The 23,991-nt window shown below is 42.9% G+C and overlaps 2 protein-coding genes across 8 annotated transcripts in view; one reads left to right on the top strand and one right to left on the bottom strand.

Annotated features, from left to right (window-relative positions):
- Nucleotides 1–4,781: 4,781 nt before the first annotated feature.
- On the bottom strand, nucleotides 4,782–14,674 carry HNRNPA1 (heterogeneous nuclear ribonucleoprotein A1). 4 transcript variants are annotated; one of them, XR_013610629.1, is made up of 13 exons: nucleotides 14,520–14,672; nucleotides 13,868–13,933; nucleotides 13,311–13,427; nucleotides 13,078–13,224; nucleotides 12,778–12,988; nucleotides 12,418–12,513; nucleotides 8,885–9,007; nucleotides 8,643–8,708; nucleotides 8,237–8,386; nucleotides 8,009–8,155; nucleotides 7,696–7,751; nucleotides 5,768–5,850; nucleotides 4,782–4,938 (listed from the first exon to the last, which is right to left on the bottom strand). XR_013610629.1 is itself a non-coding variant. In XM_078688310.1 (12 exons), exons 1-11 carry the CDS (start codon nucleotides 14,661–14,663, stop codon nucleotides 7,702–7,704), a joined length of 1,317 nt encoding a protein of 438 aa, XP_078544436.1. In that variant the 5' UTR covers nucleotides 14,664–14,671; the 3' UTR covers nucleotides 7,040–7,375; nucleotides 7,696–7,701. The 4 variants fall into 4 exon arrangements, 2 of the variants coding, with proteins under 2 accessions (XP_078544436.1, XP_078544452.1); XR_013610631.1 differs by lacking the exon at nucleotides 13,868–13,933 and having other exon boundaries at nucleotides 14,520–14,674; XM_078688310.1 differs by lacking the exons at nucleotides 4,782–4,938; nucleotides 5,768–5,850 and adding an exon at nucleotides 7,040–7,375 and having other exon boundaries at nucleotides 14,520–14,671.
- A 228-nt stretch (nucleotides 14,675–14,902) lies between these two features.
- CBX5 (chromobox 5) overlaps nucleotides 14,903–23,991 on the top strand; it is a 208,136-nt gene continuing 199,047 nt past the window's right edge. Inside the window, exon 1 of one of the 4 annotated variants that reach the window (XM_078688267.1) lies at nucleotides 14,903–15,235. The gene's annotated coding sequence lies outside the window, so the exon portion shown is untranslated. The remainder of the gene's footprint in view (nucleotides 15,236–23,991) is intronic. The other 3 variants (XM_078688277.1, XM_078688295.1, XM_078688287.1) reach the window with 3 other exon arrangements.

Raw genomic sequence — 23,991 nt, 5'->3', positions numbered from 1 at the left:
TAAGTTGCAATTTTTTATTTTGCGATGCTAACGTTATACATCGCGTTTCTCTATTTCACACACGCAAAATCTGTTTTTTTTGCGCTTCGTGAACACAAAATAGTTTCATACATATGACCCTTAGACTCTACGCATTGCAGCACTTTCTACAGACCCAGTGTCTGCCAGGAAATAATTTACAGACGAGTGTTACACTAGATTTTCCATTCGCCTATCCATGAAGTACCAGACATCTAGCCTCCAGTTATTTTAAGCTGAATGATGTTAACTCCATTAGTATGGTGTGTGGGCAGACATTCCTATAGCTGAAAAGAAGGCACTACTAAATCTATGTTTCTGGGAGCTGGTGTTGAAGACATGATCAATGTGGTAGCATGAATCATGTTCCCGAGAATAGTACATGGATGTCCTTTTGTTTTCTGGAGCCTCTACATACCATGCAGCTCCATTGGTCACATAATTCCCCTGAGCTTGGTTTGATATGATTGCTTAATATGCAACAGTGTTGCTTTGTCTGCTGCCTAATCAATTGCTACATTGAGATCTCTTTCAATTATAAGTAAGGCATATACGTGCAGGCCTCTCAAGTATATTACTTTTCAGGGAAAATGTCTCACTTTCCCACACAACTAATGATGGTGATAGCATATCTGCCTTCGGGACAACCCCGTGTGTGTTTCACCTGCAAACGTAGGCGCTTCCCGGAAGTGAGTCCAATATCCAGAGTGGCACAGTTTAAACGGGAGTAGTCCTGTGAAATATTATCTAACGGCGTGTGGGCATACACTTCAGGAGTAGCCTGGCACTGTAGGAGGGCCAGCTATTGATCGCTATAATTGGCAAAAAGGCCGGTTGTAAGGGCGTTTCAACATTGCAAAAGAAAGGTTAAAAAGACATGGCTGATTGCGAGTCTTCAGTGGAATTTGTTGATGTGCTACCCATATTCAAAAAGCTCTTCACCCAATGTAGTGTACCTCATGGGGATATATGAGGGGGGGGGGGGGTATTTCAATTATTGCCTTTTTGAGTTGTCTGAGGTTACAAGCAGGGGTGCATCACTTGAACTTAATTGCGAACTAGGGTGCAGTTTGAATTTGCACATTATACAGAAGCCTTAACGGTGATGCACTTCTCTACTGGCAGCCAGTGAAGTAGGTGCAGGTTGCCATATTCCAATAGTAGGCAAATTAATTTTGATTAGCACGCAAATGTTGGATTTTTTTGTAACGGATTAATATTTTCTTTGGTTGGCTAAGATGCATGTTGCCCGTCATTATCCTGTGACCAAGCCCAATGACCCCTCCCAACGTTTTATTTTGTGATCTGCGAAGAATCAACACCCGATTAGATTTGAGATCCTTTTAATTCATCCAAGCACCTAATGCTTCTGGGTGGGGAATAGGCCCGATATTCAGGATAACGATTTACCCGTAAATAACTCACTAGGTCATAAAAAGAAGCTAGAGAAAGCATAACTACCATCTCTTGAAATGAGTAGTGCTGCATTAGAGGCAGCTGTGTTCAATATTTTCTACCATTCATTTTTTGTGAATAACTGTTTGCATGAAGAATCTTTTGGGATCAATCGTTTCTTTGCTTTCATACAAGGTGATTGCTGTTCGCATGATGTGGAGTAATACAACCAATGGAGAAGTGTGAAGAATACCCCCCAAACAGTTCCATTCTTAGCGATGGGCATTCCTAGCAGACCCAGGATTGATGGTTATCAGTTTAGGAAAGACTGGTTTGCATTAGGGTTTCTGTGCGAGGGCGCAGGGGCTCCGCCCCCTTTACGGTCACAGTAAAAAGAAATGCTAAATCTGTCTTTGTTTAAAAAAAAAGAAAAACGTGTGCACAAACATGCCTGCTGCACAACAGTAACACTGTCTGCCACTCACCATTGTATTGTTGACACACTGACACTAGTGTGTCATGGCGCTTTTTCTAAATATGCTCACCTGGGCAGCCCGAAAGTCTAGAGTATTTGCGGGGCTCACAGTCTCTTAGCCCCGATGTCTGTGAGGTCATCAGTCTGCAAACACGTAGCGTTAAGGAGCAGTCTCCACCCCGATGACATGGAGGTTAAATTGGCCATGGGCGTTTCAAATTCAAGCCCTGTAGTGCGAAGCCGCCACGTCAATCAGTGGAGAGCCCTGAAGCCAGGAGATTGAGTCTGCGCAGTTTGTATCTGGACATACTGCGCAGACTCGATTTGCAGCGTGAGTGAGTTATGCTGGAGCCAGACGCCATTTCAGCTCCTGTGTACGTCTGAAGTCTTCAAACACAATAATCCATTTACTAGAAGCTACTAGTGAGCTAGACTCGTGGCGACATTGGGGGAGCGAAGGGCAAGGTGTTGTTATGCGCACTTCAGTCAGTTCTTTTCGTGAATGAGTCGAGGTCCACGTCACCTGACCTAGCCTGGCTTGAAGGCTGCTTCCCTCAAGTTCACCAGGTGAGGTTAAAAAAAGTGCCAGCTGCTGGGACCTGCCCCTTTGAATAGTTATAATTGGGCCCGCTGTTAAAATGAATGTGTTTACAGTATCTTTGTGGAATAATGTATTGCACGCAGTAAGGCGCTACAACAGGAAGCTGGGGACGGCATGAAGTTGTATGTGTTTAATTGCTGTTAACTTAGGAAGGCTCAACAGTTCACAAAGTTCAGGACAGAGTTGTTGATTTCGAATTTGACTTTCGTAAAAGGCATGCTTTTGTCTTCCTTTTCCAAGTGAGCTCTGCATTGAATGAAAGCTTGTGGTTATCCTCTCTCCTAACTAGAAGGTGGGACTACAAATGTTGATTCCAAGCTTCCCTTTAAGTCAGTGCCCAGAAGACTCCACCATATGATGAAATTGTAAAATGTACTCATACTACCATTTTGTGCGATACCTATGCCCCCTAACTCTCTAGTGGCTTATATGCCTATGATTGTTTAATGGTAGCTGTTTGAGGTACACGATTTGCATGTGTTTCCATGCTAAAATAGCTACTCTTGTAAGCAAATAAAATGTAAAATGGTCTAGAATAAAATACTGTTTGACCAGATTATTTACTCGGGACAGAACAACTGCCAGTCATATTTTTTTCGTGTGCTTTGCGATCATCATCATCTGACCCAGTAGAGTGTGGCTGTTGCAGTTGGAATGGGCTGAATATGGCTCCTTTGAAGAGTTGGGAACTCCTGCGGTTCAGCTGGGGCCTTCATTACACCCCTGCAATTGGAGACCATGAGATACTGATGCATAGACCACCCAGAAATCGTGAGACATCTGTGGATCTTGACGGATACTTCTATTGTCTGAGTCTAAAGTTTTCAAAATCTTGTCCCCTTTAGTAGTACATTTGCTGTAGGAGACAAAGGTCAAGTATGCCTCTGTCCTCTTAGGTGGAACTATTGCTTATGAAGACTCGGCATGTGAAAACTTAGTAAATTGAGAAAAGCTAAAGACCGTAAAAGGTGTGTAAATAGTCGTGTTCAAATTAATTGCAGATTGAAGAGGTGGAAACCTTAAACATTTGTGTGAAAAAAGAAAGTAACACTGACTAATTAAGTATTATTGCCCCATCACTACGGTCATTAACAGCAGTCAATGCCTTTGATAAAAGGCATTACGTGCTGATAATTATGTGTTTAGGCCAAAGCTGGGGGCACATAAAGGGAAGGGCTATTGCTTTACTTAGTAAAATGGGGAAGAAAAAAAAAGCATCACTTTACCCCATTTTCTAAAATAAAATTGACAGGAAATGGCAACTAGCCTTCCAAAAATAGTTTGCACACCTCTAACATGCATCCTCCCACCCTTCTCCCCTCCAAGCCCAGCCCCACCACTCACAAACTACCAGCCGCCACTGGGGCTGACTGTGTAACCGGATTCAAACCCCAGCTTGACATACTGCTTAGTAAGCAGCACAATCCCGATCATTGCCGAAAGAAATCAGAATACGTGCTTTTCCATTCCATATACTCGAATTTAAGCGTGTCCAATACAAGCATCTACCATCACCCTACTTTGCTTAAATATCTTAATACTTGTCCGTAATTGACTTGCGGCAATTACAACATACTGAGGTCAACTACTACCGCACCACTAAGAGCTTGTCTAAACGCTGCAGCAAGACTTATCACTGGGTCAAAAAAGCAAAGTACTCTCATATCTCCCCGGACTTGAAATCCCTGAACTGGCTGCCTTTTGAAGCCAGAATACATCTGAAAATAGCCTGCTTGACACACAAGGCAGTACACATGAACTCACCCGGCTACCTCACTCAGAAGCTGACAATCTCTGGCGGCTCTAGAAACACTAGAGGCACAAACAATCTTCTGCTGAAGCCTCGAAGATTCCGGAAGGAAAAAAACTTACAAACGCTCCTTCTCAGGAATGGCACCTAGGATCTGGAACTCACTCCCTCCCGAAACCAGGCTCATCTCCTCCACTACACTTTTTCAGAAAGTAAAAGCTATCCTCATGGCTAAATACACCGGAACTATTATTTCGGACTCTGGACCGATCCGTACTACTTGTTCGACCGCTTTGCTTATTTGTATGAACGGTTTTACTGATATATGTATATGATCCACCTATTTGTATTATTGTTAGTGTTACTGACTTACCTTTTTGACTATGCTCCCTCATCTACCCCTTCTTTGTAAAGCTCTGATATCTGCAAAGATCTTGTTCGCGCTATATAAAACTTTCACAATAAATAAACATTAAAAGCAGAGAAAGGTTCCTTCCGCGAGTACGGAATGATTTTAATCTAAAATACTACAGAAAACGTTATGGCAATTTAGGACTTTAATAATATAGATAATACATTGCACTGTTAAAGTTTACTTTATTAAATCATTAATCTGTACAACAGAAACACTTCATCGCTGCACAACAGCATCAAATGTTCACCACAGGGATTTCTCATTTCCAACTGCCTTCATTATTCCTGTTGGAGAAAGGGAATGAAAAAGAAATCAATGGATACATGAAAAAGAAATCCATGGATACAAGCAACCATCAACATTTTGTAGACTACAGGGCACTAAAACAATATAAGAGCAAGATAATACGGAGCTCCATTGAAAACACAAAAGCATAGGCAACACCTGTAGGTCTTGCCTTTCGGACGGATAGATTTGCAGTAGAGGCTGAGACAGGAGGGGATGTGGCTTGATGGCTAGAGTGGTCAACTTCACAGTTATGGGGTCAGATTAGTTTGAGCAGGGATCCTGGGAACATGACTTACTCCCCCCCCCGGGACTGTTTTTTTGCGGTTGCAAAACAGGCAATCAGCCCAGAATAAGTCTGTCCCCATGTACAAACCCTATTTTTCGAGTAACATACTACTGACTCGCAAAATAGGGTTTGAGACTAGCCATTTGGCAGGCCAAGGACATCACATCCTCATAATAAGTCCCACTGCAATGTAAGATTGAGGCTGCAATTCAGTTTACCACTTATTTCAAATGGGTGGTAAGCCACTAGCAAACAGGAAGGGGTCCCCACCACTTTGTGACTAGCACTGAAAATATATATTTTTTTTACTTCTCAGCAGTTCTCAGATGGATGAGTAAATGTCCTAAGCGGGGCAAATGTAGAGTCCAAGACTGCTTCAGCTAACCACGATGTACGATTTTAGACAACCAAGTTCAATCGGAATACTATTTAAAGAAAACGGAACCCATTTGCGTTTAGGTGAGAGATCAAACATTTTAGAGCGACCCCCTTACAAAAGCATTTGCGACAAGGCAGCCATCTTACATAACCGACCTTACCTGTCCAGCATGATTAATATGTAAGCAGCATACGTGCACTTCGTCATCGTATCAGCGGGAGAGGGCACATGCGTCACCCAGTTCTAGGGAACAGGAAGGTATAGAGTAAACGTGTCAAAACGTTTGGCAAAGAAACTTTAAGCGTTCCTTAATTATATTAAAACAATCCATGTGACATGCGAATGACATACAGCATGCCGATAAAAGCAAGTCACTGGGTGGAACTGAGCTCGTTAAGTGATGGCTGCACACAGAAAGGTAACCTCATGGAGCTCTGACACCGACCATTACCAGTATAATTTACCTTTTTGAATCTAATGCACCCCCCACCTCCACCCAATTAAAATGTTAACAGCCCACAGCGTTTGACGTAAATAAAATCTGTTCTTACCTACCAAGAATCAAACTTGCCTTCTGGTTCTGCCTGCTAGTCTGAGAGGAAGGTTGCTTACTTTCTCTGACTGCTTCCGATGATTAACTGATCTCTTCTAGCTGTCTCGAAGGAACTGCAGCTCATCTTGCTAGCAGCTGGTCTGCACTGATATGTATTCCTGGTCTCTCCACGTTCCTACACTCAGCTGTCGAGTGTGCGTTCGCTCTCTTCGTGCTTTCTACGCTTCCTTGACACCTCTTCCATCTGAAAAGCTATTTAGAGCTTGCCTTCTCGTGTTCTGTCATCATCGGATGGAATGCTACAGGTCCTTTAGCAAGCCAAGAGGTTGCACGTTTGCAGAGACCATTTCATCCATAGCCGCAGTGTCCCATCAAAGCAAACCCAGCTTGGTCATATTCAACTACTGCAGATCCCCTTAATGACCTCGAGTTCTCTTAACTTGCTCAGACCAACGTTAAGCTGGAATCGGTGGTCTATGACTGATGAAGACATCCATACCGGCCCATCCCTTCCAGTATTCAAGATAGGCACCCCATGACTTATTAACATTTAGTTTCCATTATTTTTAAAGGGCTCCTACAACATGCACATGAGCAACACCGAGTCAGTAAAGATTGTCTTTACCTACTGGTAAAGCGATAGGATTAACCATTACGAACCTCGCTGGCAAAAACTAAAAAACCCGTAGAGGTGGCCTTAAGGCACTTAAGTACGCTACCAGCATGGCCACAAGATCCATAGTCGAGTGGCAAATACATGCGACTATGCGAACGTGTGCGCTCCCACCCCACTACTAGTAGTTGGCCTTAACCGTTCACATGCCATGGGCCTTGTGGCTCATTATCCATTCCAAGCTGGACACACGAGATACACACCCGTTATAAAAAGACACGTATTTATTTTGCGCCATGATCAGACGTTACAAATCGCAAAACGGTAAATGAATGTCAAATATAAAAAAAAACCAAAAAAAAAAAAAACTTAATCTGGAATTCTCCTCACTTTAAACACAACTACTGTAGAACCTGTACATATAATTAATCGACACAAAAGTCCTCGCGTTTGTCCCATTCACAAATGTTTATCATAAAAAGTCTTCTTGTAGCAGCTACACCCCTTGCCACAACTGTCCTTTGCTGGCTGAGTTCAAACTGCGGTAACCTGCAGCTGCCCTGTCACTTCTCTGGCTCTCCTCTCCAGCTAAGCTTGGTTTCCTGTTGAACAATATGGAATAAAGTTTCGTTAATCTACAAACTCAACATACTTTTAAAGCCAGTTTACCCCAAGCCCTGTTCACGACCTACAAATTAATAATTCTCTAGGTCCCGTTACGAACACGCTTTTAAAGTCCACTTACTTTCACTTAATCTGTTTATTACCAGCGGGACCAATAATTAGGTAATTGTACATCTGAGTGCCTGTAAGCAGTTCAGTGTCCAAGTCTCACTGCCCTCCCTTTGCAATGATAGCAATTAGTGTTCATGGGACTTAGTCTACTCAATTCATGTTGCCATGAAGAAATTAAGGACCATACCGAAATTTAAAACCTTCTGCCGCCACTTCCATAACCGCCGTTGGGTCCATATCCACCTGGAGAAGAAAACGGTACTTTGAAACAGTCTGGACAGGACCACTTAATCCCTTTTTCTTTTCATTTACTCCAGCGAATATACAGGAGTTATTACATAATACCCCCAAAAATTCTTTGTACCCGAGCTGCTTGAAGTATCTGCTAGGTAAAATATGTTTGTAATCGCTCTTTATGGCTAAAATTAGCCGAAATAAAGATTAAATACCCAATTTGACAAGAACTAAGAAATTAGATCGCCTGTAAATTTCAGCATTACCTCCACCACTGCCACCGTATGGGGCAGAGCTCCTTCCTCCACCGAAGTTGCCACCCTTCATTGGGCCAAAGTTGGAGGACTGGCTGTTGTAACTCCCAAAGTCATTGTAGTTGCCGCCGCCGCCGCCAGCACCAGCACCATAGTTCCCTAGGGTAGATTTTTTTTTTATTAGCATCTTGAATGAGAGCAAGCTTAAGTAATAACGAGTTGCAGTGAAAGTCTACTCACCACTTGCACCGCCATATCCGCCACCTCCGTTGTTGTAATTATCATATCCACCGCCGTATCCACCCCCCTGGTTTCCACCATATCCTCCTCCTCCGCCGCCACCATAGCCTCTGTTGCCACCGGAGTACGGTGGGCTTCCACCATAACCACCTGTAAATTTGGTTAACAGGATTACTCGAGGATGTCATAATTTATCAGCACAATGCCTAATTAACAGGATATCACCCACCACCAGTTGCACGCCTACTAAAGAATGTTGCAGTTAAGTACAACACAGGCTGGTCTTTGAAAGCGAGACGCGTAGTGTCTAGAGATCATCAACATGAGATCTGTCTTGCTGTTTATCATACAAGATAAGGGGCACACATTTCAGTTATCTGCTTCGTGACAGCTGCTTCTTACATACCGTCATTGCTAAATCCATTGTAGCCGTCACCACCATATCCCCCGCCTCGACTACCACCAAAACCACCTGACAAAGAAGGAAAAAAAGTGTTAACACTGGCTTGTCATGAACCACTGTCCTGTTTCTCTTGCCATATTCAAGTTGTTCGCTATTCCTAAAGGTGCAACTCTATATTGTGCTCGACAACCTGTTCGGATAGGGTTGAAAAGTAGTTCACCTCGACGTAATTTCTTAACACTTACCACTACTATTCCCACGGCCTCCATAGCTCCCGGCTCCACCACCACCACCACCACGGCTAAAGTTATCATTGCCTCCAAATCCACCACCTCTTCCGCCAAAGCTTCCAGAAGAACCACCACGACCTGTAAATAACGTGGGTCGTAAGTATCGCACACAAACAAGTCCACTATTTCCTAATCACAACAATGGAAAGAATGGTTTATTATGCAGATGGAAATGGTCCTGCTACAAGCCGATACCCCACAAATCTGAGCGCCCAAACCCAGTGCTGCTATATGCAGACGATGCTGAATTGTCATCTAGGACCCTGGTAGGCTTACAGCGATCAATTGACATAGTTTTAGGGATTTTATAAACACAAGAAAACTAACAATTAATGAAACAAAGACATTTACCATGTTATGTGGGCCTAAAGTAAAGAAATTCAAAACTTTATATTGAGAATACCGCGATAGATACTGTTAACCACTTTGGTTATTTCACATAGCCAGTTTACACTACCTTTCGATAACTGTCAGATCCAAGATGAATGAATGGACATGGGATTTTTTTTGCGACAAAATGTAATTGCCCAATCAAGGACATGCTAGCAGTTTACAAGGCTAGAGCCATTGCCTTGTACTGTAACTGCATTTGTAAAGTACTTACTACTCTTGGTGAGGCATCAAAGCGCTTTTCCGGCAAGTAGCACGCTACTCTGGGAACCATAGAGAATTAGTGTTGAATTTGTATAGTGAAACATGCAAGTACATTTCAAGTGGTGGGTGTTAGTTATTTGGATTACGAAGGATAGAAAAGAAATTTTGTATCTATACCTGTGTTGAAGTGCTTTTTTTGGCGAGTAGCACACTACCCCGAAAACCCAAAATAAGTAAATATGAAAGTAATTTGAGTGGTGTATATGTGAAGTTATTTGGATTGATATGGGGTAAAAAATGTTTGCATGTATAAAGCGCTTGTAACCCTGCTGAAATGTTGAAACGCTACTCTGGAACCCATCAAGGATTAGTGGTGAATTAGTTTGGTGGGATTTGATAAGTAAACAGGCTAGTCTTATTTTGATTGAAAATGATAGGAGGGATAGAAGAGTGAATAATGTTTTTTTGGTCATAGCAGCAAGCGGATGCTTTTGGCTGGAGTAAAACGTTTTTATAAAGGGAAGAGTTTAGAAAGGTTTGTTTTGGGGGTGGGAGAAAAAAATATTTGGTATAGTAAAAGGTGTCAGATGATGCAAGAAGGGGACATAGCGATATGGGATTAATGAGTGGGTGTAGAGGATATACATGTATAGGGTAGTGAATTGGAAAGAGTAGTAGAAAGAAGTTTAAGACTAGTTAGAAAGTTGGGCTATAAGATATATTGAGAGTAGTATAGGCTGAGAAATAGGGCAGTGCATTGGAAATGCTAAATTGTGCCCCAGATGACCTGTGTATTAAAACAGTGCACCCCCAGCCACCATTGTGTTCACAAGCCAGCCCCCCTGCCTCCCCCAGCAACAGGGATATTCTACATCAGAGGGTGCTTCTGTGAGCTGTTTAAACTGTATTTAGAGGGGCCTGTGCACTTAGTTTTTTGGCCAGCAAAGGGGTGGGGGGAAGTTTTATTCAAACAGTATTGTTAGATTGAGTTAGTGAAGCCTTTACCTGCAGAAGTCTAAAGTGTGGATCGAGCCTGTCTGTCTCCTAGGAGACTAGGAACAGGAGAAGCAGCTTCTAACTCCCTGGCCAGCAAACCTTGTCTGAGGTCGCTGAGACCTTATATGGTCTGCTAGTGGTTGGCACAGGTGTACACTGATTGGTGGTTGTATCTGGTGTTTCTATTGGGTTAGGGTTAATGTCCTCATTGGTTGGGTATTTAAGGGTTCCGATTGGTTTTTGGGTCTGTGATTTAATCATTGTAGGGTTGGGGCTAGGGTTAGGATTTCTATTGTAAGTAGGGACTAGGGCTTCCTATGTTATTGGTTGTTGGGAGTAGGGTGGGACTAGGGCTCGACCTTCAATTGGAAGTAACTATGTGTGTGGTTGGTTGTTGGACTAGTTGTGGGACTAAGAGTAGGGTTAGGCTTTCTATTGGAAGTAGACTTGGACTAGAGCTACCTGTACCATTGGCCAGGCTTAGGGAGTCTCAGCCCGGGCGTTGAGGACAAGGGTAGTTGCCTGTTCGAGACTAGGGCCAGAAATGCTGCCCTCTTATTTAGCAATACCCAAAACTCATTTTTACTCATACAAATGCCTCCTATTGCAAAGACCTTAAAAAAAAAAAAAAATTACGTTATCCCTCCACTATCCTTTTTAATCGAAATTAACAGACCAACATGTTCACTTCTCAAATTCCATTTTAAAATACCACCCAAATAACTGAACATCCACTACTCAAATTACTTTCTTTCCCGTATAACAATATTCAGCAGTAATCCTTTATGAGTTCCGAAGTGGTGTGCTACTCACCAGAAAAGCGATTGAACACCCATTAGAGGTAACCAGTGCTAAAAGAATACAAATCTTTCTTCCCCTTTTATCTCTCCGCTATCCTTCTTACTCCAAGTAACTGACTAATATCCACCACTGAAATTACATCATATTTCACCATATCAATTCACCACTAATCCTTTGCAGGCTTCCTGAATAGCGTGCGTCAACAAGCGCTACATAAATACAAACCTTTGTCCTACTCGATCCTGCTATCCTTCAAAATTCAAACAGACTAACCCTATCCTTCAAAATTCAAACAGACTAACCTATCCACCACTTAAAATGTACTTGCATGTTTCACTACACTAATCCTCTATGGGTCCCGGAGTAGCGTGCTGCTCCCAAAAAAAGCGGGTTGACGCCTCATCAGGGGTAGTAAGCGCTATATAAATGCAATTACAATAGATGCATAAAGCAGGTAAGTACATGCAGACTAAAGATATTAAGAGGTAGCGGATGAGAAGTTAGTCCGCAGCATGAAGAATTTTTTTTAAAGCATCTTATAAATTTATTGCTCTGTGTCCACTGAAATATTACACCAGGAAGTAGGATTACAGAAGCTAACAAATTGGTTTCTTTGCGACAGCTGCTGTTCTCGAGTTAGATTTGGGCTGATTAAACTAATGTTAACAAATACATTGTCATGAAGTGTAGCCCTTCGTTAGTCTAACATTGGAATTTCAAAATGATTTGACTTGGCTGACAAGTCACACTACTTGGTGTATTGACTGAGACTCAGACTAGGAATAGTACACCATCTAGTCGCTTTTCCAGCAATTAAATATACTGTTCACTTTATGCTTTTGTCATTTTTACTTTTATTTTAGATGTCATTATCTAAACCAGCTATTTTCAAAGTAAAACGTGAGAACGCACAAAAACTTAAGAAAAAGCATTGTTAAAAAAGTTTATACACGACATGGATTGTCGTCATGTACTTTGCTGTTAAAAAGCTTTAACCTACCGTTTCATTGAATTTTAAACTTGCAATTGCTTTTATGGTTTTTACATATCACAAAGCGTGTACTGAATTGAAATGTTAATTCAAAAGATGTAATTACCAGTCTCCCCTCTCTGAGACACGGATGCCATTTCTTGCTTGGAGAGAGCTTTGCGTACTTCACAGTTGTGACCGTTCACAATATGGTACTTCTGAACTGAAAAGAACACATCAACAAGTCTAAAATTAAAAGAGAAGTCCACAATCGAGTTGTCCACGTATACCCCTCCCAAGGATATCTGGGAGGGGGACTGGAGGAAGAATCGGCACCTCCAAAAGCAGAGCAACTTTACAAAGAGCTGATTAACCCATTTGCAAGGGCCGTTTTAGGGCATGGCTATTGAGCCACGAACCAATACAACTGAGGTTGGGTATGACCTAGGAGAGAGTTTAAAGCCTCATCAATTGGTAACAAACTTACTGACAATCTTGTCCACGGAGTCATGGTCATCAAATGTAACGAAGGCGAACCCCCTCTTCTTGCCGCTGCCACGGTCGGTCATGATTTCAATTACTTCAATTTTGCCATAGTCTTCAAAGTATTCGCGCAAATGGTGCTCTTCTGTGTCTTCTTTGATACCGCCAACAAAGATTTTCTTTACCGTCAGGTGGGCACCTGGTCTTGTCGAGTCCTACAAAGAAAACAAATAACTTTAGAAAACTCGCATCCACTGGTCTTAAAGAGACGGATGCATTTTAAGCCTGCAATCGAGCTACTTGCCTCACGAGAAACAGCCCTCTTTGGTTCGACAACACGTCCATCTACCCTGTGCGGTCTCGCATTCATTGAAGCGTCAACCTCTTCTGCTGTAGAATACGTTACAAAACCAAACCCTCTGGAGCGTTTTGTGCTGGGATCTCTCATCACCTAAAAAGAGGTATACACAAAGTTAGTTTAGCGAAAGCGCCTTCGAGGAAACAATATGCCCATAAACAGCAAACAAAAGCACTTACCACACAGTCTGTTAGGGCACCCCATTGCTCAAAGTGTGTACGGAGACTATCGTCGGTTGTTTCAAAGCTCAAACCCCCAATGAAAAGCTTTCGGAACTGTTCTGGCTCTTTGTTCATCTACAAAAGTGGTAGGGGGAAAAAAAACAACAGGATCAAACACGTTTGTTAGCCTAGAAGGTGCAAACATGTACTCATAAATAACGATTAGTGGCAAGCCAAACTCTATTACCTATAAATTCGACTTAGCTAGTTTATGTAAATGCGGCATATTTCGAAGCACACACCTACACCATCATAATTGTTGCGCGCCGCCCCCCAAAATTTATATTGGCAACACGCACCAATATGGCGATCGGGGCTCAACCAAAATGGCCTCCCCTTTAACTCCCTTAGGCAAAATGGCCGCCCATTAAAATGTGCGACCTTCCGGGTAAAACATAAGAGCCCTTCAACAATGGCCACACTGACAATATGGCGCCCATAACTCGGACTAACTAAGAGGAAAGACAGTTTGCATCGCTCGCGCAGAGTGTAGTGAGAAGAAAAAACGCTGGTACCTCGCGGGAGCTGTCTCGCCTTGAGCCACCACGCCTTTCCCGGGGCGCTTCTGAGGCGTATTCATACTACGAAAGAAAACAAACAGCGTCCGGTTGTTTTTCCATATCACCACTCAACTGACTTATTCACTGCGCAGGACGCTGCAAATTTGCTACGGGGAAGCGTAGAGGCCTCTACAAAGAAGGAACAGCCGCCATCTTGGTCGACGGAGAGACATTAACAGACTCGGCTTTATGGGCCAGTCTCGGATCAGTAATCGATTTTGTAGAGCCGAGTGCGAATTATTTGCACTGCGGGGGCGGCCATTAAAATGGTGCAATTGTCGACAGCAGATCCCTCAAATTTGAGAGGTTTATTTATAACAGATTTTATTAAAAATAGCGCGGATAATGCGATGAACTTTGAGCTCGCTTACAAGGCAAGAAAAACACCACAAATTAGAAGGGAGGGAAATACGCGGATTATCTGGTGTTTTTTTTTATCTTTAAATGGCCAAGTTTTATCCTACTCGTTTAAAAGTTAATTATATCTAAGTTATTTAGGCCGCAACGAGTAATTCTATTACGCAGTTTTAAAAAATAGCTTTAGTAACGCTGTTAACTATAATTTTAGTTAGATATTTCTAAAAAAAACAGCCTTCTTAACACTTACGTCGTTTCTGGACATGGCGAAGGGTTTCACTGAATTCTCGACCTTCCTCTCCCGGTTACGACTCACGTCTTGAGTATGGGGAGAAGAGACGGAGAAAAAGATGGGCTCGTCTTTAATAATCGAACGTGCTCCGCCTTGTTCCATGGCCGATTGGTCGTATTTCGCTCAACCAGGACGTCACACGGCGTGATTGGCTGGGGCGACTGTTCCTACGCTACCTCCCCCATCTTGGTTTTCAATGTTGACGCCTCCTTTATTCCGGTAGGAGGGGAGGCGGTGCGCCTCCGTATGCAAGACTGGTTATCATTGGCTGTCCATTCCTGCATCTCTTGTTTTCATTCGTTTTGCAATCAGTCAATTACAGTTTCGAAGAATTCATCGTTAACTATTGCGAGGAATTCACTTTTTAATATCTTTCCCTTCCCTCGTGGCTTATCTTATTTTTAGTGCCATTCGATGAACCGGCAGGAAAAAATGCCATCCCTGCATATTTAATAAAAAAAAAACCTCACCCAGATCCCACGTGACAAGTAAAGGGCTGTAAGTCTGTTATGCGCAAGCGCAATCGGTCTTGTTTTGGCGGGGCTTTGGTGGCGGTGTTCGGCGCTTTTCAGTTGGCTGTTTCAGGGGGACTAAAACCAGGCTACAGCGCCATATGTTGACTGCTTCTAAGAACCTTCATTAAAGGTACCTCTCTAGCGCTGTAATTGTTTTAGGTGAGTGCGTTAATCTCCATTAAGTGAAGAGTGCAGTTTTGAGTGGTATATGGTATTGTACGTAATTGCTACACTTTTGCAACCCCCATCGCTGTTGTGTACGTGATAGGCACCGGTGCAGCTTTTAGCGTGGCAGGCAACGTCGTTACAGTATGGACGCCGTAAACATGCTGTTGCGACAAAATGACCAATAAAGGGGGGGGGGGGGGTGATTATACCTGCCGCGCCGGGTGCGTTTGTCCCTTCCCCAGACCATTTTTTCGAGCACTCTTTTTACCGCCATTTTGGACAGAGCTCGGTGTTAAAGCACAAAGGAAGGTGTGCTTATCTTGTGAATGGGTGACGATACAGCTTTCGTCCCTTTACTCCGATCCTTTTGTGTGATGTGGCGTTTTTCATTTGATCCTGGTACACACCCTGATCCCATCCAAGGTCCCTTTTGAGCACCGTGATGCACTAGAACTGCTTGCTCGGCTGTTTACTTGTGCTCTGTACAGCGTTATTAACATTGTAACGGGTGCAAGCTCCATTCATTTTGCTTTTCCAATATGATACGTTCTCAGATGGTCCATCCTTCGTATTTGAACACTATCTGTATAGTGAGTCAATTACCAACACAATTGCCGTTGGGTGTTGTAATCTCAACTATAAAAATAATGTGTGTGTGTGTATATATATATATATATATATATATATATATATATATATATATTTATATACATAAATATTTTTTTTTCTTTGACAGAATAAGTGACCAACGTTCGGCCATGAATTTCCTATTTTTTTTTTCTTTTCTTCGAGAGCCAGTCTCTTACTAAGTCCTCACATCCTCGTTCGTGAACTAGCAAGGCTATACGTATGTCTTCTTTTAATTGAGAAACCGTGCGGGTCCATAGAGCATTCTTTCTCCGTTCAAAAACTGTCATCATTTGAACATAATTAAGAATGCTGGATTCATTTTCAATCACGAGTCGTCGTCCCCGCCGCCATCATTTGGTAACAGAGACTTTTTTTCTTCTTCAATGTTCCAAAATCCAGTCCTTGTTCACACGTCTTCTTCAGCGCACTTCCTTGCTTTATTTTATTTAGTACCTGTGACACACATCATTCAAGAAGTATGAATGCATCCACCAAATTTCCATTGTCCCCTGGATGATCTACACTTTACCTCCATGTGACTTGTTGTAGCTTGTAATTGGTTTGTGTGGTGTGTGTTTTTGTTTTTTTAAACATTTTTTTTAGGTTTTGTTTATACATGAGCATGCTTTTTGTGATTTGATGTAAATCCGTTAGTTTCAGAGATATTTTAGTACACAAAATATTGATAATTGGGAGCCCAAATTCCTAAACAGTAATAATATACGAGAGGGTGGAATAGATAGTCAATATAATTCAGAGGTAGCGACTGGGTTACTTCAGAGATTGGAGGAATAAACAGTTATTTCCTGACATAGTGATGCTCAGGCTCTTTGATGGGCGGTGCTAATAAAGTATTTGAGAAGAAATATTTTTTTTCTGAAGTATAGGAATGATTCATTGTCGCATAGTTCCTGTGGCAGAGCATTACGCTTTCTAGGCGCATTCCCTGAGAAGGAAGGGGTGAGTGATATTTCTTTCTTAAATTGGGAAGGAATCGGGAGTAGAGTGATTAAGCTTCGCAGAGGCTTCTTTGGGCAGCTTTTCATAGTTTGTGATGTAGTTTGGTTTTTCCAATCCAATCCAATAATCTTTATTTCGGCCGTTTAGGCCATAAAAGATACATGCAAATATATACAGCAATATATAAAAAGAGCACATAGTTAAAATACATAAACAGGGAACAGCATAGCTCATTTCATATGATAAAATAACAGTATAATAAAAAGCATTGACCAGCAGAAGCCATAAGTTGCAGTGGGGCTAAGGCATGGACATTCATTCTACATTGGTTTATCCTTAACCAGCTTGGACCTAATATGCCACATGGCAAGGAGAAATTTTGAAACTGCAAAAACAATGTGGGGGGAGGGGTCAGATTTCAATGTTCTGTAAGATGTCAAGCAGTTCCTTATAGCCATGTTCCTGCATAGGGGCACCAACCAATATTTCCTTGGGGATTTATAGGTGGGGCAAAAAAACAGGACATGGATTTCTTCCTCATCACACAGATTACAGCCAGGGCATAATTTGTCCCCTCCGTTGGACCATTTGCTAGTGAAGGATTTAATAGGTAGAGAGCCAAAGCGCCACTGTATGAACAGCTTCCTTGCCATAATCGGATAGATAAAATCCAAAAAAGTTTCAAATTTATAAATGTTTTTGGATTGGATAAAACAGTTAGTTAGGGTGCCAGTGTTAGGTGCAGTCATGTGGGATGCAAGATTTTGTTCCTTGTATACTTCCACTAGTCTTTTCCTGGAGACCTTGTTACAACCAATTTCTGGGGTCACCCACAACTCATTAAAGCCAAGCCTATACAATTCTTTTTTAACAAAGGCTAGCCAGGGGATCTTGTCGTTGTGGTTTAAGTTCATAACATGAACAAGATCTTGCCTATAGTGACTAAGCTCCTTTGTTGTCCAGAGTCTATGCCAGAATCTTATAGGTTTGGATTTGAGGTCCTCCCTAATAGAAGGTAAACCCAGGTCAAGACGTAAGGGGAACAGGGGAGTTGCAGTGGGGAGGGCCAAAAGACGCCTCAAAAAACTATTTTCGGCACTTACCAACTCAGTTGCCGCTTGGTGCCCCCATAGCTCGCTACCATAAAGTGCAGCAGGTTTCACTTGCACTTTGTACATCTCAACTGCAGGAGCTATGGGTTTATATGTTGAGGTGTTAGTAACCTTTAGAATAGCCCCGGAGAGTTGAGAGAGCCTTAATCGCGAGCTAGCGATCTGAGGGCCCCATAAGAGGTTCTCTTGGAGGGTTACACCCAAATACTGAAATGTTTTAACCCTCTCTAAGACCGTAGAATTTAGGGATGGGTTAGGTCTGGTTGTAGAGGAAGGGTTAAAAATCATATATTTGGTCTTCCCTGCGTTTATCTCGAGGCCATGCTGCCTGCAGAATAGGTCGAAGCCATCAAGGATTCTCTGGATTCCCATGGGTGTTTTGAAAAGCAGGAGGGTGTCATCAGCAAACATGATTGCTGGCACCCTCCTGCCTGCCAAGACTGGGGCGTCATTGTCCCCAACATTAGCTAAGTGTGAGATGACGCTGTTCACATATAGGCAGAAAAGAGTAGGGGCAAGAACGCAGCCCTGCCTAACACCCCGGGAAACAGGAAACCTATTTGTCAGTGCGCCACCCCGCCCACAGCGTACCTGGGCGTAGTTACCCTGGTGCAGTCTAATTATAGCCTGGAGTAGATTGATTGGCACTCCCAACTCCTTCAGGACCTCCCAGAGCTTTCCTCGCGGCACCAGATCGAATGCTGACTTTAGGTCCACAAAGACCATGTACAATCTCCCGCCCTCGATGGTCACTGTTTTCCAGAAGAGGAGAACTAGGCGGAAGATTTGGTCCATGGTGGACGTATTTTTCCTAAAGCCAGCCTGGAGAGGACTTAGAATTTCATTTTCCTCCATCCAGTCCATCAGTTGGTCCAGTAGGAGTCGCGAATAGATCTTCTGGGGAACATCTATCAGGCTGATCGGCCTGTAGTTGGATGGGAGCAGAGGACAGCCCTTCTTGAAGATGGGGACTATCTCTGCCCCCAGCCAAGTCCGGGGGGATCGCCATACCACGTGCAAGTGAGTTAAAGACGATGTGAAGGTAAGGCGCCCAGATCTCTGGGTGGGACCTAAAAAGGTCACCAGGTAATTTGTCAAGGCCGGGGGCCTTACCCATCGCTAGGCTGTCTATTGCACTTGCCACTTCCCCTAGCGTGAATTCCAAAATATCTCCAGGGAGGGAGAGGATTGTTGCAACAGAGGCGTACGTATTCTCAACGACATCTGCATAGAGTTTCCCAAAATGGTCTTCCCATGTTTGTGCTGCTATGTTAGGTTCAACTGCAGCTTTGGGTTCCCCTGAGCCAGTTGTGACTAAGGACCAAAATCTTTTGAGTCCCTAGTTGTTAGGGCTGCTGAGAGGTCCTGCCATCTGTCCCAGTCCGACCTCGCGCGAGCCATTATATTTTTGTACTGTATCCGCAAAGTGGATACTCTGGTCCGGGGTAGGCCCTCTTTAATTGCGTAGATAAGGTCCGCTTTGGCCTTTCTGCAGTCAGTTATACCAAGTAGATGTTCTAGTATTGTACTTGGGCTTAGGCACCACTGGATAGAGAATCTCTCCCAGTGCTCCCACTAACTCTTCGTGAATAGAAGGGAGGGTTTTCTGCAAAGCCTGGGTACTTGATAGACTAATTAGTTCTTCCAACGCCTCAAATTTGGGCAGCACCAGATGGTAAATTTTCCCAATGTTTTCTTCCGATGTGGAAAATTTTTGCCATCTCACCCTACGCCTGTTTGAGGTTAGTACCAGGTTTCCCCGTTCATCTCTTTCCTCTGGGGGAGGGGGTCCTACAGGTTTGGTTTTTCAGTGCAGAGTACTTTGTGGGCTATGCATGCCTTTATTAATCTGCTACTCGCTTTGATTGATATTCAGTTGAGTTTGAGTGTGGGAGTGATCCAATCGTAGCGTCTCTCCCCAGAGTCTAGCTGCTGGTTTTAGTGTATTCTTTATAGTGATAAGGTGGGTTTTTGGAGTACCACTGATCGTAGAGTTACCGTAGTCCATCTTCGAGAGGACTAGGGATTGCACTACAGTCTTAAGGCCTTCAAGGAGGATAACGGGTTTACATTTATTTCCCGCTGTGTGTTTCAGCGGGTAGAAGGCACTTTATGATGAGGCATTATTATGATCTTTCATGCTCACATTTTTTCAAGTGAAATTCCCTGTGACTTAACAGAGTTGTAGATCTACAGTTTAATGCATGTAGGTGTCAAGCCAGCTACGGATAGTATAGAACTTTCCTTTTTTGCTGGATGAGAAGTTCCGGTTTTGTTGAGGTTAAGCTTTCAAGTGTTTCTTGGTCAGCCAAGATTGTACCCTAGAAAGAGTTGTGTTCAGGTGTTGTCTTTAGATGACGAGATTTTGATGTTGGATGTCGTCTACATAGAGATGGTAGGCAATACTGGCCTGTTTCAGGATGACTGCAAGGGGTGCCATATAGAGGTTGAAGTAGGCAGGCAACAAGATTGGTCCGTGGGGAACTCCTTGCGATACTAATGGTGAGGTGGAATTGTTTAATTTGATTAGTTGAGATCGTTGGTTCAGATATGAGGCAAACCACCGAAGGACAGTCTTGTTGATGCCTGAACGCTGTGAGAGGGTGTTTAGGAGGATGTTGTGGTTGACTGTATCAATGGCCACCGAGATGTCCAGATGGATTAAGAGGGAGGCATCCCCATCGTCTAGAGATCTGTGCAGTCACCAGTGATGGTTAGAATTGCAGTCTCAGTACTACAGCTTCTGATTGGATATCGTCATGTGGGTTGAATTTTCCTAATGTCGTTAAGTTGTGAGAGCACACATTTTTCAATAGTTTTGGCAAGAAGAGGGAGGTTAGTTATAGGTCTGCATTTATTAAGGTCATTCAGTTCGGTGTCTAGCTTTAATAATAAGGGGGTGACTTGGCCAGTCCTTGTTGGGGAGATGGGTGTGTTTGAGATTGTTGCAAGAGAGGAGGGAAGTGAATCCAAGATGTGCTGTGTTGGCTTCATGCATGGAAGTATTTCAACAACTTCTTCAGAGATTTTTAAACTTGGTCCAGGCTGTCTTGTTTTACAGTTGTATGTGATCATTGTTATACTGGCTCTCTAAGGGGGTGGGTTTGAGAGGGCCACCATTGGTTGGAGGGGTCCAGAGAGAGTTCGATATTTTGTTATTTTTCTGCAAAGAATTGACACTTTTCACAGTTAAATTAATTGCAAATTTATAAAATTCTTGATAGCCTTTGAAAAGCGGCTGAAAGCTCTTGATATCTTAAAATAAGATGCTCAGTATTATTAACTATTTTAACGACGAACACTCGGATAAAGCTCTTACCAGCATCATCCCAAATTTTGTATTTTAAACTGTACGATGTAGAAATTTTATTGATTTTATTGTAATGTTAAGTTCTCCCATCTTCGTTTTGTTATGGTTTTAATTAACTAAACAATAAAGTTTATAACCACAGTGGTTAAGTCCTCAATGTTGTGGGAAAGAGGAGGTTTGTTCTTTGGTGTTGAAAAGGTCTTTGGGTCTGTTTCTGATGTGGTCTCTAGATGTTTCTTGTATTTTAGCTTTCAGTTCGGATGACAGATGGATCAGCGAGGTTTGTAGTCTCAAGGTTCTTTCAGTCTGCCTAAGTAGTCATGTCAATTTATTACAGTATTTATTGTACAAGGATCTAGAAGGTATACTTCTTGAATTTTAGTGGGACGACAGTGTCCAGAATGTCTGCCATTTTTGTGTTCTAGTGGGGGGTGTAAGGTAATCAGCAGGAGTAAGGTAGGGTGGAGTTAGAATTTGGGAACTGATTAGGGGCTCGAACTATGAGTTTGGGTGGGGAGCTTAAGTTGGGTGACATCAAATTAGAATATAATTAAGTGGTGGTCAGTCCAATTGGTGAGTAAGATGGAATCGAGGATATGGTATTCTTGTGGATGATGATTGTGTAGCAATTAGAGCCTTTATTGTGAGTTTACTGTTTGCGGTGTTGAGTGAGACCATTAGTTTCAAGGAGGAATGGATAAGGCTTGTACTCTTGTGCCTTTGGCATCATGTATATTTAGATCTCCTAGTAGAACGTCTGTGGTGTCCTTTGGGGAGTTTTGCATTATTAGGTCTGTTAATTGCTTGAGGCTTTTCACCTGGTGGATGATAGATGCCGAACTTCTCGAGGAACAGCGGTTGCAAACTGTACCGTCTGTATTTACCAGATCTGGGTCACCAGATCTGGGTCACCACTTGAAAATAAGTATTTTAAAACATTTTTTATAATTAGTTGTGTTGTTTCCAAACTCTGTGTTATCCGAATTCACCCTCCCTATTTATAAGAATAAAGTGTCAAAGAGCTACATGAAGAAAAAGAGGGAAAATGTGTAGAGACGGAAGGAGGTGCCTCACGGAAATAACACCATGGGGGTAAGTAGGAAGGTACTCGCCTACTACCTCAGGTTCTCATCATCCGCAACCTCCAACCCGAATAAAACTGTGTGATGTGCAAAAACCAATACAAAGGATAGAAATGTAAAGATACCGGTGCTCGGGTGTGGAAATTTACAGGTGTACCCCACTATTAAAACCGGGCTACGACACAGCACTGAATAAAGTAGTGAAGCCAGTGTGTCTGCCCTCTTAAAAAGCCGACATGTTTCGTTGCCCAAGGATATACTCACGGCAAATTCATCAGGGCGTAGGTTATTGTACCACCCTGCACCATTCCGATTCTTGTTTCATGAATCCCGGATAAAGCCCCTGAGGGGCATACCTGTACCCATGTATAAGAGTTCACGCTATGTCACTGTCTCTTTATTAGTCGTATCAACTGTCACCGTCAGTCGTGATACCGCCGGCACCTCGTAGTCTCTCAGCCCTACGAGGTGCCAGCGGTATCAAGACTGACGGTGGCAGTTCATACGACTAATAGAGAGACAGTGACATATCGTGAACTCTCTTATACACGGGTATTGCAAATTGATTTTTGCTTTTGGCTGTGACATTCCAGTAGTGGTGTGCCTAAACTTGAGGGGAGAGTTGACCAGGTGGTAGAGCGTGAGGTGTTGTTGGAGTGCATGTTTGTGGCAGGATCAGGGTTTTCCATAGTTGTGTGATTAGGAAGCGAGTTGGAGCAAATCTTTGTCCTTTCGCAATGAGGTGATTTCTTCCAATATAGTATTGATTTTGAGTTCTTGTCGGGTAAGAATGCAGATCAGTTGAGAGGCAATTGGATCAGTGGCAGTGTGTGTGGTAGGCTGGTGGACATCATAAGCGAAAGTGGGGGCTATGCTTTGATCTCGCCAGATATGGTTCGAGGACTTTGAAGATTCTTGTGTGGTAGTTTGGTCTCTGTGCAGGGCAAGTGGCCATTGGAGGAGGAGATCATGGGGCTTAGGTATGGGAGAGGGGGTGTAGGTGGTGTTGGTGCGTTGGGATTGGGGAGTGGCAGGTTCTGCTGGATTAAGAGAATGTGGGGATATGTTCTGTTGGAGGAACAGGAAACGTGGAGTTGAATACATGACATGGAGGTGAAGAGAGCGGGAAATGGGGGTCCAAGATGGAGCAGTTTTCTTTGGATTAGAATGTTTCCGTTTCTGGATATGTACAATTAACCACATTTTTGGCATTTGGATAGTGAGTTATGATTGATATGGGGTGTTTATTTGTGCTGGTTATTAGCTGGTCCTGTCGGGAAATTTATCTCCATTTGACAGGTTTCTTGGTGTAGAAGATGAAGTCCGTTTAAGGCCTCTGTATGTTGAGCTGTAGTAAATGTCTGTTAGTGTTTGTAGGTGTTCTTTGAGCAGTTTGATTATAGTTTTTCGCGGCATTTTTTGAGAGATTTTGCTGAAATATTAGGCCGTAAGAGTTGGGACCATATATTTCCCTGATGGTGCTGAGGCCATAGGTGGGTGCGAGGGGTGTAACTTCAAGACGGTGAGATGCGTTAGTTGAGATGGGGCAACAGAGTAATATGGTGGTATTTCTGAGTGCTAAAAGGGTTAGTTGTATTACTGGGTTGAGAGAGCATCCAGCAACCTACTTTATGTGAGTGTGGTTAGCCATTG

This window comes from Lissotriton helveticus, chromosome 1_1 (assembly GCF_964261635.1).
Source record: "Lissotriton helveticus chromosome 1_1, aLisHel1.1, whole genome shotgun sequence".
In the NCBI taxonomy this organism is placed as follows: domain Eukaryota; kingdom Metazoa; phylum Chordata; class Amphibia; order Caudata; family Salamandridae; genus Lissotriton; species Lissotriton helveticus.
Note: the sequence above shows the minus strand (reverse complement) of the source record. Positions and strands in the feature narration are given on the sequence as shown.